This window comes from Pezoporus flaviventris, unplaced genomic scaffold (assembly GCF_033815535.1).
Source record: "Pezoporus flaviventris isolate CSIRO_AGI_PZ_B2104156 unplaced genomic scaffold, CSIRO_AGI_Pfla_v1 ptg000125l, whole genome shotgun sequence".
NCBI lineage: Eukaryota > Metazoa > Chordata > Aves > Psittaciformes > Psittacidae > Pezoporus > Pezoporus flaviventris.
The window spans coordinates 872,501-886,527 of NW_026892673.1; the positions used below are offsets into that span (position 1 = coordinate 872,501).

The window sequence follows — 14,027 nt, forward strand, 5'->3', positions numbered from 1 at the left end:
GTTGTTGCTAAATAATATTTACTATGATCAAGGACTTTTCAGTTTCATGCTCTGCCAGGGAGGTGGGGCACAGGAAGTCAGGAGGAAGTAGGGACAGAACACCTGACCCAAAGTAGCCAAAGGGGTATTCCATCCCACAGCACATCATGCCCAGTATAGAAAATGGGAGGAGTCACCCAGAAGGCCCAGATCACTGCTCAGGTTGGGGTGAGTATCAGTCGGCAGGTGGTGAGCAACTGTACTGTGCACTGTGAGAGAAACAGTGTTGTTTTCGCATAACTAGGGATGGGGCTTTGTAGTATTATGGCTTTACAATATTAAAGCTTCAAGATCAATATTAAAGCTATGCAATATTAAGATTTTTCAATATTGGGGCTAAGTTACTAACGGAACAAAACAAAGGGTTTGAGATACCATAACTTAGAAAGACACACTGTGGTTAAAGACAATATTACCTCTGAACAAAAGATACACTCTGTGGTTAAAAAGAATACTATCTTTAAACAACCTATGCAACTAAGCAGATACAGGCTGGTTAAACAGTAAGTTGGGGTACCACATGTCTGCCAGAGAGTTATGAAATAGAACCATAAAAGGAGACAAGTATATAAGAGGAAGGGGCATATGAAACTGAGGAAGGGGAGATGTAACCAGAGGCAGGACAGTTAGCATGTAGATTTTACACGTCAGATAGGCTGTAAACCTTGGAGTACCCAACCAATGGGGAAACAAGGGAGGGAACCTGAAGACGGGATAGGAAATATAAATCATAGTTCTGCTTTTGCTGTGTGTGCCTACTTGCCAGGACGCCTGTTTTTGCAAAAACGTTAATAAATAGCTGCTGCTTCACTGTTGCGTCTACCCTGAGCTTAAGTTTTTATCTAAATACCATTTCTGAAAAGCATCACTTGTGTTTATTGTTTTCTTTTCCATTTCCCCTTTCAATTTTATATTCTCTCCCCTTGTTATTTCCCTTATCATTAATATTATCATTATTGTTAGCTGTAGTGGTTTTGTATTATACCTTAGTTACTGGACTGTTCTTATCTCAACCCATGGGATTTACATTTTTTCTGTTCTTCTCCCCATCACTCCAGGACTGGGGGGAGGGGGGGGGGGGGAAGAAGGGGGGGAGTGAGCAAGTGGCTGAGTGGTTCTGAGTTACTGGCTGGGCTTAAACCACGACACAGGGGAAGTTCAGGTTGGATATAAGGAAGAAGCTCTTTACTGTTCTTTACTGTGAGGGTGGTGAGGGCCTAGAACAGGTTGTCCAAGGAAGTTGTGAATGCTCCATCCCTGGCAGTGTTCAAGACCAGGTTAGACGAAGCCTTGGGTGACATGGTTTAGTGTGAGATGTCCCTGCCCATGGCAGGGGGGTTGGAACTGGATGATCTTAAGGTCCTTTCCAACCCTAACAATTCTATGATTCTATGACAGGACAAGGGGGAATGGCTTTAATCTGACAGAGGGGATATCGAGATGAGATCTTAGGAAGTTCTTCCCTGTGTGAGGGTGGTGAGGCACTGGCTCAGGTTGCCCAGAGAACTTCTACCTCAACCCGAGTCGATATCACCTGCACTTGAAATAAGCTTCCAGAAAAGAAACTCAGATGAGCCCATTTTCAAGACACTAATCCACAGCAGGCTACTTCCTAGAGGACAGGCACCCACCTGTCTAATTCCGTGCCATGAGCTAAAAAAATTCCAACACCAAGTGACTAAACAGGACTAATACTGGCTTCAATAAATCACAATTAAATGCAGAAACTGCCTTCTTAGAACAGGGCTGATAATACAGGAGGGTGTGTACATGTGTGTGTTGCAATTCAGGTTTTTTCCAGGATTTGATTTTAAAACAAGCAGTTCTTAAGCATCCATTTAAATGAGAAAGAAAACAATGCAGAAAAAGTAATTCCAATACAACACACTAAGGAAGAACTCCAGGCTCTCGTAGTTTAAATTGCCTTAAAGCAGCCACCAATGTCTGAGCAGCATTACTGGGATTACTGAGAGGAAGGAGGCTGCATGGAGCTTGCTGCAAGGCTCATTTCTCCAAGCTCTGTAGTGTGGCTTTCTTTCCAGTCCTGAGCTTTGCCTCCAAAGCTCCTGACTGTTTTGTCCTTCACTCCTGGATCTTTATCTTCCCCCTCCAAACTGGGAAGAATAGTCCCTAAAGCAACACAAATTACTGTGGACAGCAAACATCTTTTTAATAGTGTCCATATAGTAGTGTCAGTTGGGGTTGAAACAAGGGGGCACAAAATCACAAAATGGAATATAGAAACCTTTAGAATTAAAGTAATGTTAAGTTTGATGGCTTTGTAACAGTAGCAATGGAAAATTACTGAGGTGCATGATACATAGAGGAAAAAAAATAGAGTACAGCTAGAGAACATACTGAGAATTCTTGTACAAGATAAATTGTTATAGTTGACATAGTTTAAGAAAAACAGTCTAGAAGAACAGGACGCAGGGATAAGGAGTATCTGGGAATGTCAGGTGTCCAGGATGGGCTACAGTTAAACTAACCGATAAGTAGGAGGACAGGAGGATTATTATGTCTGTGGTGCTAACGAACCAATTAAGCTGGTATGAGCATCTACTGCGCATGCTTCAAAGGCTGCCAGAAGTGATGAAGATTGTTGGAAGAAGTAAACGACCCTCAGAGACCACCACCACAATTCTGTATGCATGCGGGGAACTTTCTGGAAAATGATGTAATCCATTCGTAGCTTCATGAATATGTATGTATGCCCAGTGGCTATAAAAGGACGGCTTGCGTGGCAATGGGGAGATGCACGTTAGGAGGAGCTATCCCCCGTGTCTCCCGGCGCCGCAATAAAGAATACCTGCTTGTCGGCTTGAAAACTTTGTTGGCAAGTTTGTTCCTGGAGTTTTCTCTGAATCAGGGTTAAGCTACATCTTCTACACGGGCTGGGGCCTTGCAGGAGTTTAAGTCTCACATTGCAAAGTCAAACTTACTCTTCATATGTACTTCAGGCATTACTAAAAGCTCGTCCACTGTGGGTGCTGGGCAAGGAGGAAAGGTGTTCTCCAGGCTGACTGTAGAGCCCAGGGCTCCTCACAAAGCACTACTAGAGCACTTAACTAAGGACTGCTGTTGTACATATCCTGGGATCACTACCAAAGCGCTGGCGTGTTCTTGGCTCTGCCTAGCAGCGGGGTTAGAAAGTATTCCACCAGCACTGAAGGGAAATAAATGTGCAGATAAAAAGAGTTTCACACTTTAGGCTTATGCCAGACCAAATTTCTTCACCTTTCTTGCCCTTAGCCCTGAGTCCATCCTGCCATTAGGAACACACAGACATTCCTTGAGCAGGGGCAGAACTCCTAACACAAGTAACAGTATCCCCTTCCCTATTGCTCCAAAATTACCAACACCACCAAAACCAGAGGTGTTTTGAAGAGAGATTACTATATCCCTAGTGTATTTGCTTGGATTAGCCTTGGGCAGGCTACAGCTGAAACAAGACTAATGGGTATTTTTCTTCTACATGGTGCAGATGAGTTGGAGAAGGAACATGGGCAACCAGAGCCCAGATCAGTGTTGGGACAGGGACAGGGACAGGAAAGCCCTCGAGTGCACGCTGTAGGGTAAACTAGCAGAGGTTGCTGGCAACACGAAGACAGAAAAATACATACAGAAACCAGCAATTTTAAGATTGCTTAACTATGAGTAGAGCCAGCAGCCACCAAAAAACACAAGCACCTTACAAAACCACATCCCAAAATAATCCAAAAGGAAATGAATAAAACAAACTATCCCACTTCTGCAGGTAGATGGGTGCAGAACAAAGATGAGGTCAGGGAGTGAACATACCTCTTCTTGGATCAAACATCTCTGACAGCTCTTTGGGAAGTTCCAGTACTGCAAATACAACAAACCAAATTGTTTGCATCATTACATGAATAATCTGAAGCTTTAAAGCATAATTACCTACTATCCTACTGTACTCCTTATGTACTCAAATCATCCAATGGCATCCAGAGCTCTGCTCCCACACCCCATATCACATATTTCTGCTGAAATGATAAGCAATACAATGCTTGAGCTTGACCATGTTAAAATAAACTTATAGGAGCCCCAGGACATGAACATATTATCATAGTCAGCAGCTCTAGAGTAATTGCCTGTACATAAGCCTCACATGGTGTCAGTTTCTGTGCACCCCCTTGATTTATCTTGTGTAGGATGAGGACATGCCTTTAGAAAGACAGCACAGGCCTGCTGGGATGTGGTAAACTATATGCACATCAAAGGCCTAATTCCACAATTAAGATTACTCCAAGATGAAGACAGTTCACACTTCTCAGACACACTAGCAGCAGAAGTGTGAAAGAAGCACTGGTAAAATTTCCTCTTCTAACCATAACCCTCTAACCTGGAGAGTTTCTGCAGTGAAGGTAGGCTTCAAAACATCAAAGCAGTATATCTTACCTAGAGGATGTTTTTCTCTCCCTTGGGCAAGCCTGCCATTTCCTGCCATAAAGATCTAATGTTCCTTTTTTAAAGCCCATTTCACCTCACCAAGCACACCAAGGAGCTCCCCAAATCTACACTGCAAGATCATTAAGACCACAAGACCACTAAAGACAGAGGAAGTATTCCTGAGTAAAGGAGGAAAACAGAGACAAGAGCTCTTCTACTACTGAAAACTCCCTAAGAGTTACAAAAGTGCTCTCAGTGATGGCTGCAAGTTCTATAGCTTCATGCAGTCGCAAAAATTGGACCTTGTGCTACAGAAAGGACTGAAAGGGTTAACAAATATACAGGGGGGTTAGGGTTGAACCGCTTGCTTAACAATGTTACTGCTTGTTCATGCTTATCGTACTTGCAATGTACAAGGGGATAGATCAGGACGCTCGCTTAACAATATCATTGCTCACTCATGATTATGCTAGGACAAGATATAAGGACATAGCTATTATCAAAAAGTAGGGACCGTGTCTTGATTCCCATCCTTTGGATGCCTCCGTGTATGCTAGAACTAGATATAAGGACATAGCTATTGTTAAGAAATAGGGACTGTGACTTGATTCCAGTCCTTTGGACACCTAGGCTGGCTGAAATTGGCTCTGCGCTTTGGACAAAGACCAAGCCTCCAGGAAGCATATGTAACAACCAGAGGTAAAAAGTTCAGGCTCGAAGAAGACTCATTTACTTCATCTCGAGACCATCGCTCACGACCACTAGGAGACACTGCGCAGGCGCAAAGGACTTCTTAGCTCATTATACTATGAGCCGGGAATAGGACATGAATATGTACAGACGTGTTGTACAACCTCATGCATATATATAACTTTAGAAAATAAATGTAAAGGGGAAACAACGCTGAGGTGCGCATACTTTTGGAGAAGTTATCCCCCGTGCGCCTCAGCGCTGAATAAAAAGCATACCTACTTTACAACTTTAACGAGTTGTGGAGTCTACCCACGCATCAAAAGGGAAAAATACTAACACATAACAGCAGAGATGTGTATCATGCGAGTGTCCCTTGCAGATTTTCTAGTACTGACAGCCTGGAGAAAAGAAGGCTCCTTAAGGGGAGACCTTAGAGGAGCTCCCAGTGCCTAAAGGGGCTACAAGAAACCTAGAGAGAGGCTTTTGGACAAGGGCCTGTAGGGACAGGACAAGGAGGAATGGGTTTAACCTGACAGAGGGGAGATTGAGATGAGATCTTAGGCAGAAGCTCTTTCCTGTGAGGGTGGTGAGACGCTGGCACAGGGTGCCCAGAGAAGCTGTGGCTGCCCCATCCCTGGCAGGGAGGAAGGGAGGAAGGAAGGACCTATACGGCAGGCTGGCAGTCCTGGAAGGAAGGAAGGAAGGAAGGAAGGAAGGAAGGAAGGAAGGAAGGAAGGAAGCTTCTTTCCCTCGTTCCTTCCTTCCTTCTTTCTTTCCTTCCTTCCGTCCTTCCTTCCTTCCTTCCTTCTCGAACTTCAAGGTGAATTTCCAAAGTATTGGAGGGACACACTGACCTAGATACTTGCCCATACTATCCCACACACCCTGCCCAGAGAAGCTGTGGCTGCCCCATCCCTGACAGTGTTTAAGGCCAGGTTGGACGGGGCTTGGAGAAACCTGCTCTAGCGGAAGGTGTCCCTGCCTGTGGCAGGGGGGTGGAACTGGATGAGCTTTAAGGTCTCTTCCAACCCAAACCAGCCTGGAATTCTATGGTCACAGAAAGTGGCAGGACACCAGACACAGTCACCTTCTCTCCAGGTTCCCCAGCACCCTCACAAAGAAATGCCTGCTCATCCCTTGCAGAGTGTGGCTGACAGCAAAGGCAGAATGGACTCCAGCTCCTTCCTCCAGGCCCAGTAGCCCTTCCCTTGATCCAAGCAGGATGCTTTTGGAGCAACACATTAAACAAGGGTGCATACTCACTCTCTGTGGGGTCAGTCTTGATGGGCTCAAAGCAGGTGGAGGGGCTGGGTAGGATGGAGCTGCTGTCCAGTGAGGCAGAGGACTGTTGCAGCTGTGTATCCAACCTGGCCGGCTGGCCAGCTGACATGGAGGCATTCCCGATGGGATCGACGTCATCGCTGCTCTTGGATTCTGCTGCTGAGACACTGCATTCTGGGAAGAGCCACAGACACACACAGGAAGGTCATCTCCCACCAGCCCAAAGCAAGCTGCACCACAGACTCAACCCTCATTGCAATGCTGGCCAAGCTGCATAGGAAGAAGGCTTCCTGCTTTCACCCAGCAAAACCTCCCAGGTCCTGCTGCAGTTCAACTGGAGAGCAGTCATGGTGGTGCCAGGCTACACATAAGCCAAAAACATGCTCTCACAGCAATTAACACAAGCCAATTAGTAAGCTACACCAGGAGAAACATGGCCAGCACACTGAGGGAAGTTACTATCCTGCTCAGGGCTGAGGCTGCATTTGCAATAGTGGGTCCAACCTTGGCCATCCTCCAGTTCAAGAAATATGTGGAGAACATCCAGCTGAGGGCTACCAAGTTGGCTAGAGGTATAGGGCACATGGCCTACAAGGAGGGTGGAAGCTGGGCTTGTTTAGTCAGGCAAAGAGAAGTCTAAGGGCAACGTAACAGAATCTTGCAGAGACCAGAAAGGCAGGTACAAAAATGAAGAACTTCTCAGTGATGTCAAACAACATTAACATGCACAATAGGGACAAGATGCAGCTCAAAGCATCCAGGTAGCTGGAAAAAGGAATTCGCTGAGAGAGTTCTGCAGCCCTGGAAGAGCTCACTAAGGAAACTGGGGATCTCTACTGCTGGAAGCTTTCAAAATTTAGCTGAACAAATCCACAACCAACCTAATCTAGTATTTTTGACGGTATTTTTTCAAACTGAAAGTTGAACTTGAGACTCAAAAAGACCCTATTACAAACTTCTGCCAATCTGCATGATCAGTCTCTCCCCCACAACTGCTCCTTTAGGCTGGTACCACACCCTGAAGCCAAGTGTCTTACCTTTATTACCACAGCCAGTCCCACTAATGAAGACAGAAGAGACTCACTGCAGCAGGCAGAGGTGCCCCCTTTGCCAGAAGCTGACAGTACTGCACTGTTGCAGATTATCTTAAGTTTTACTGAATCTTTCTATATTTTGTGTTTGATTATGAAGCAGTTATCTATAAGAACATCTTGGTTTAAGAAGTTAGCCTCTTAAGCCAAGGTGTCGTGGCTTAAACCAAGAAACCTCTATGTAAGCATGGGCTGCTATGTTAGCTTAGAAATTAGATGCTGTGTTGCTTGAAGTCCCTGTTCTCTGTGACATGCTAGGCTTAGTCCTTACTCTCTAGATCATAACCAAAGAACCTAGGGTCTATTGTATATAGGATGAGTTATTTCACAACCTGGCAAGGTAGAAATATAGCTGGCCAACTTGGCAACAAAACTTACTTTTAAGGTGACCTGAAGTAAACTGCCTTCATTTTAATACTAAAAAGCACACCCACAGATCAAGAAGACCCTTCCCCCAAGCAAGCGTAGTAGCAGAATAGAATGACACTGCAGATATAATTGTACGTAAATCACTAACCAATCATTGTAACTGGGAGTGTACTATCTTGTAATTTTTGTGCATAAATGTAAGGATGAAATCAGCATTGGGTATGATTGATTTCTGGAAATTCCACATAGCACCCAGCACTGCAATAAAGAAGTGCCTGCTTCTTAATGCTACATTGGTGTTAAGGAGTTTCATTCCCCCAAATGTCAGTGACATTACAACCATCAGTCCCAGTCCCAGCCCCAGCCAGGCTGAGGAATGTGCTTTCCTTAGCCCTATCATGTTTCTGCCTCTTGTAGCCTCCCTCTCACCTGTGCTTGTGGGATTCTGTGCAGGAGGGCTGTGCTCCTGAGTGCTGGCAGGTGTTGGTGTTGAGGGCTGGGTGCTGCTGGCAACAGATGCCTCCTGGAAGTGGGTGAGTGGTGGGATGGGTGGTTTTGAGGGTGCAAATGCCTTGCACTGAATGAGGTCTTCAGGGGGAGGGACAGGTAGTACAACAGGAGGAGAGCTCCAAGTATCTTTGTTTACTAACAGAACATCAATGGGACCATTTGTGCTCTTCAGATGGATCTGGTATTTCTTCTGCCTGTTTAGGCCCTGAGAAAAGTCAAAAGCAAAACACAACCATACATGAAATTCCCTTTCCAAACAGAACATGAATTTTGCAGAGACAAGACATCTGGAAAGGGTTTTTTTACAAGGGCCTGTAGGGACAGGACAAGGGGGAATGGCTTTAACTTGACAGAGGGGAGGCTGAGATGAGCTCTTAGGCAGAAGTGAGGGTGTTAGGATGTGAGAGTGGTGAGGCACTGACACAGGTTGCCCAGAGAAGCTGTGGCTGCCTCATTGTCCTGGGTTCAGCAGCAGCAGTCATTTTTCTGTCTTAGTAGCTGGTGCAGTTCCTCCAATTCCACCAACCCCGCAGACTTCTGACTCCCAGCCTGTCCAATCCATGCAACAACCCCTGCCCTGACACACATGCAAGAACACTCCTCCACTCTGCCCATGCATTTCTCACTCACCTCAGGGATGGGAACCTCCACACGTGTGCCTGATGGGGCTTGAATCGCAAGAAGGGTGGCTCCTGTGGAAACAGACTGATGATAATTAAGCACTGACAAAGAGCCCCTCCTCAAAGCCCTCAATCTCCAGAGGGCTGTCATTTACACCCATGTGACCTGCTAAGCACATCACACAGCTCCCAACCTGCCCAAGTGCCCAGGGCTCAAAGCAATCCCAGTTGTTTAGTGGCATCCTTAACAGGACTAACTTTTCCTCATAAGGGCTGGCTTAAATCCACTCTTGAGAACACCCGAATATTAGAGGAAGGATCTTTCATCCTACTGTCACAAGCTTTTAGATGTGAATTAGAAACAAGAGCCAGCAGACAGATGGTGTTGAACTAGGCTGAGGAGCCAGGCTGCCAACAGCACAGCAACCTCATGCGGGTGAACCAGTACCCCAAACCAACACTCCCCAGTCTATACTGGCAAGAGAGCTGCCTGCTCCTAGTTGTACTGGACCCTGCACAGAACCCAGCACATGCAGGGCTGGGAGCCAGGCTGACAGCATCTTTCCTTTTCATGTTCTGCAGCTCCTTAAGACCTGTTTCCTCAATAACACAATCACACGTGAGCAGCTTCCAGGCCATATCCAGGTTAGGGAAATGTGAACAGAGAAGTACTAGTGCTGTGATCGCTAGACACTCAGACTGAGAAGTTAGCAGCTTTCACTTTGAATGTTTTAGTGTGGTTAGTATTGCCACTTCACTGGTAGTCTGCAATAAGCTTCACTTGATAATTAATACAGAAGATCCCTGGAGGAGTGGGAGAGAGTGGAGAGCAGAGGAGCACAGGCTTTAATTTCAAGCAGGCAATCAAAGGTCAGATCAACAAAAAGGACAGGGATTCAAAACACCACAGGACTTCTGTCAGTAAGACGAGACTCCTTTAACAAATCTGCACATAATAAAAATGTTAAGAGACATTAAAAAAGCATAGTAAAGCTCAAAGGCACAAGCTTTAAGACCTGTTAGTTTCAAACACAGGTGCTGTGTTTGTACATCCCTTGATAGCTACATCCCAAATACTTTTACAAAATGGTGTTTCCACTTCCTCTTTGATTCTGCAATCACAGCAACAGATGGGAAAATTATGTTTCCCAGTAACTTAATCACAGAATCATAGAATCACAGAATAGTTAGGGTCGGAAAGAAGATTAAGATCATCTAGTTCCAAGTCCCTGCCATGGGCAGGGACACCTCACACTAAACCACCTCACACAAGGCTTCATCCAAGCTGGCCTCGAACACTGCCAGGGATGGAGCATTCACAACCTCCCTGGGCAACCCATTCCAGTGCCTCACCACCCTAGCAGGAAAGAATTTCTTCCTTATATCCAATCTAAACTTCCCCTGTTTAAGTTTCAACCCGTTACCCCTTGGCCTGTCACTGCAGTCCCTAATGAAGCGTCCCTCCCCAGCATCCCTACAGGCCCCTTTCAGATACTGGAAGGCTGCTATGAGGTCTCCAGGCAGCCTTCTCTTCTCCAGGCTGAACAGCCCCAACTTTCTCAGCCTGTCTTCATACAGGAGGTGCTCCAGTCCCCTGATCATCCTCGTGGCCCTCCTCTGGACTTGTTCCAACAGTTCCATGTCCTTTTTATGTTGAGGACACCAGAACTGCACATAATACTCCAGGTGAGGTCCCACAAGAGCAGAGCAGAGGGGCAGGATCACCTCCTTCGACCTGCTGGTCACGCTCCTTTTAATGCAGCCTAGAATATGGTTGGCTTTCTGGGCTGCAAGCACACACTGCCTGATCATCTTCATTTTCTCATAAACCAACACCCCCAAGTCCTTCTCTGCAGAGCAGCTCTGAACCTCTTCTTTGCCCAACCTGTAGCTGTGCCTGGGATTGCTCCGACTCAGGTGTAGGATCTTGCACTTGTCATGGTTAAACTTCGTGAGGTTGGCATCAGCCCACCTCACAAGTGTGTCAAGGGCCCTCTGGATGGCATCCCTTCCCTCCAGCGCATCAACCGAACCACACAGCTTGGTGTCATCGGCAAACCTGCGGAGGGCACACTCAATCCCTTTGTCCATGTCAGCGACAAAGTTGTTAAACATGACGTGTCCCAACACCAATCCCTGAGGGACCCCACTCGTTACTGGTCTGCAGCTGGACACTGAGCCATTGACCACAACTCTTTGCGTGCGGCCATACAGCCAGTTCTTTATCCACCGAGTATTCCACTTATCAATTTGATGTCTCTCCAATTTAGAGACAAGGATGTCATTTGGGACAGTGTCGAACGCTTTGCACATGTCCAATTAGATGACATCAACTGCTCTACCCCTGTCCATCAGTTCCTTAGCCCCATCATAGAAGGCCACCAGATTGGTCAGGCAGGATTTCCCCTTAGTGAAGCCATGCTGGCTGTCACCAACAACCATGTTGCTTTTCATGCGCCTTAGCATGCTTTCCAGGAGAATCTGCTCCAAGATTTTGCCAGGCACAGAGGTGAGACTGACTGGTCTGTAATTCCCAAATGTCGTGGTTTAAACCCAGTCAGCCACACAGTTCCTACTCCCCCCTCCCCTTTCCTTCCTTCCCCCCACTCCCAAATCCCCAAGGGAAGGGGAGGAGAATTAAAAGAATGTAAATCCCACAGGTTGAGATAAGAACAGTCCAGTAACTAAGGTATAACACAAATCATTATTGCTACCACCAATAACAATAATGATAAGAGAAATAACAAGGGAAGAAAATACAATACCATCCGCAGAATAGAGCCAGACCGAGAAGAGAGTGACCTTCCGGGTAACTCCCAGTTACCTTGCTGGTATGGAGAGACTGCAGGCATACCAGGGATGGATAGCAAAAGGAATGGAAAGGGCCATTCCTAAAACTATAAATTGATTGGCACTATATGCAATCAGACAAGGTCCTTCTGAGTCACCATCCGAATTCCTGGATCAATTGAGGGATGTAATGCGCTGTAACACACCGCTAGATCCTGGATCAGAGGTAGGAATACAGCAATTAGTCTCCTTATTTTTGGGCCAATCTACAGGAGATATTAGAGGTAAGATTCAAAAGCTACGCCCTACAGAAGGAACATAGAGATATTACTAGATGAGGCATGGAGAGTGTTTAGTAACAGAGAGGAGGATTACAAACGGGGACAGAGAAGGGTGGTAGTGGTAGTCAGAGAAGAGGAAGAGAGAAAACCCAGACAAGGACCACCTTGGTTGAGTAGGGATCAATGTGCATTGTGCAATAAATTTGGCCACTGGAAAGAAAACTGTCCGGAAAGGTGGGAGAATAAAGGAAAGAGGCGGAACAATCAGAAGGGGAGAATAGTGGCCCATATAAAGAAAGATTGACGGAGATCTGGGGAATCTACCCTAGTGGATCCACTGGTTATAATAGAGCTAGGAAAGGAACAAAAAGGGGTGGAGTTTCTAGTGGACACAGGAGCAACATATTCGGTCTTAAACCAAGCCTTGATGCCCCTGGGGGGTGATTATATTATGGTAAAAGGGGCAACTGTCCAAAGTGAAAAGGCATATTTTTGCAAACCACTTGATTCAGAGAAAACTCCAGGAACAAACTTGCCAACAAAGTTTTCAAGCTGACAAGCAGGTATTCTTTATTGCGGCGCCGGGAGACACGGGGGATAGCTCCTCCTAACGTGCGTCCCGGTATTGCTACACAAGCTGTCCTTATATAGCCATTAGGTATACATACATATTCATGAAGCTACGTATAGATTACGTCATTTTCCAGAAAGTACCCCGCATGCGTGCAGGAATGTGGTGGTGGTCTCTGAGGGCCGTTTACTTCTTCCAACAATCTGCATCACTTCTGGCAGCCTTTGAAGCATGCGCAGTAGATGCTCATACCAGCTTAATTGGTTCGTTAGCACCACAGACATAATAATCCTCCTGTCCTCCTACTGATCAGTTAGTTTAACTGTAGCCCATCCTGGACACCTGCCATTCCCAGATACTCCTTATCCCTGCGTCCTGTTCTTCTAGACTGTTAAAACTATGTCAACCATAACGACTTATCTTGTACAAGAATTCTCAGTATGTTCTCTAGCTGTACTCTATTTTTTTTTCTATGTATCATGCACTTCAGTAATTTTCCATTGCTACTGTTACGAAGCCATCAAACTTAACATTACTTAAAACTAATTCTTGTTATAAAAATTTAGTCTTGGCCATGATCTGATTTTATTATTTTATTACAATTGATTAATATCAAGAGGCACTAAGCAAGCAACACTGGGTGCGCAGGGAGTCTCCGCTCCGCCAACAACGCACACCGGGGTTTTTGGGGTACAGTCTCTTATACTTCTCGGTCCAGGGTTTCAGTTCCTGGTTTTGAGTTCCAGCCAATCCTGTTGTCTTCTTTGCCTGAAACTCGATGTGGCTCCTTTTCATTTGTTTCTGTCCCGTTGCTGGGGTTTTCTCTCCAAGTAAAGAAACATACTGAAACTTCTCGGTAATACATTAACAGAAAGATGTCTATCACAAGCTTAACCACAATCTTAGACCCGTATATTTAACAGGATGTGTCTCCTTGGTTACCTAACCCCCTTAAAGCATTCAAGCAGTTAAACAAAGCTAAAAGCGTTCCTTCTTGTTTTAACAGTCTAAATGATTAAAGAGGGGACTAGCTTATTCCCTTGTTTCTTCTTCTTTCCCATCATTACATTGACAGCAACATTTATTATAATCAAGGTCGTTTTTATACATTCCATACATGGTACACTGGTCACAGGTGCATTGTTAACAATGATTTCTAAGTTCTTGACACGAATCATTCTCGTATTCTTTACATTCTAAAGGTTTATATATTCCATTTTGTGATGTTGTGCCCCCCTTGTGTCACACTAGAGCATAAACTGGGAAAACAGTGGGGCATTCATCGATTTTTATATATGCCCAGCTCCCAAAAGTCGCTTTTGGGAAGAGACTTATTAGAACAATTGAATGCAATAATTAAGTTTGAAAAGGG

General features: G+C 45.4%; 1 protein-coding gene and 1 long non-coding RNA gene across 2 annotated transcripts in view; one reads left to right on the forward strand and one right to left on the reverse strand.

The window, feature by feature from the left end:
- Positions 1-2,298: 2,298 nt before the first annotated feature.
- LOC133282503 (uncharacterized) overlaps positions 2,299-14,027 on the forward strand; it is a 55,002-nt gene continuing 43,273 nt past the window's right edge. The window contains exon 1 of the long non-coding RNA XR_009747646.1: positions 2,299-2,428. This is a non-coding gene — a long non-coding RNA (uncharacterized LOC133282503). The remainder of the gene's footprint in view (positions 2,429-14,027) is intronic.
- Positions 3,141-8,765, reverse strand: LOC133282487 (transcription factor E2F4-like). Its single transcript, XM_061478478.1, has 4 exons — positions 8,313-8,765; positions 6,406-6,597; positions 3,841-3,888; positions 3,141-3,205 (listed from the first exon to the last, which is right to left on the reverse strand). The coding sequence occupies exons 1-4, from the start codon at positions 8,656-8,658 to the stop codon at positions 3,141-3,143; spliced, it is 651 nt and encodes a 216-aa protein (XP_061334462.1). The 5' UTR covers positions 8,659-8,765.

Coding starts and splice junctions, on each gene's coding strand:
- LOC133282487 (XM_061478478.1), bottom strand. CDS start 8,658: ATGTTCTGTTTGGAAAGGGAATTTCATGTATGGTTGTGTTTTGCTTTT. Junction 6,598..8,312: donor ACAGAATCCCACAAGCACAG/GTGAGAGGGAGG, acceptor GGCTCTTCCCAG/AATGCAGTGTCTCAGCAGCA. Junction 3,889..6,405: donor CAAGACTGACCCCACAGAGA/GTGAGTATGCAC, acceptor TTGTATTTGCAG/TACTGGAACTTCCCAAAGAG.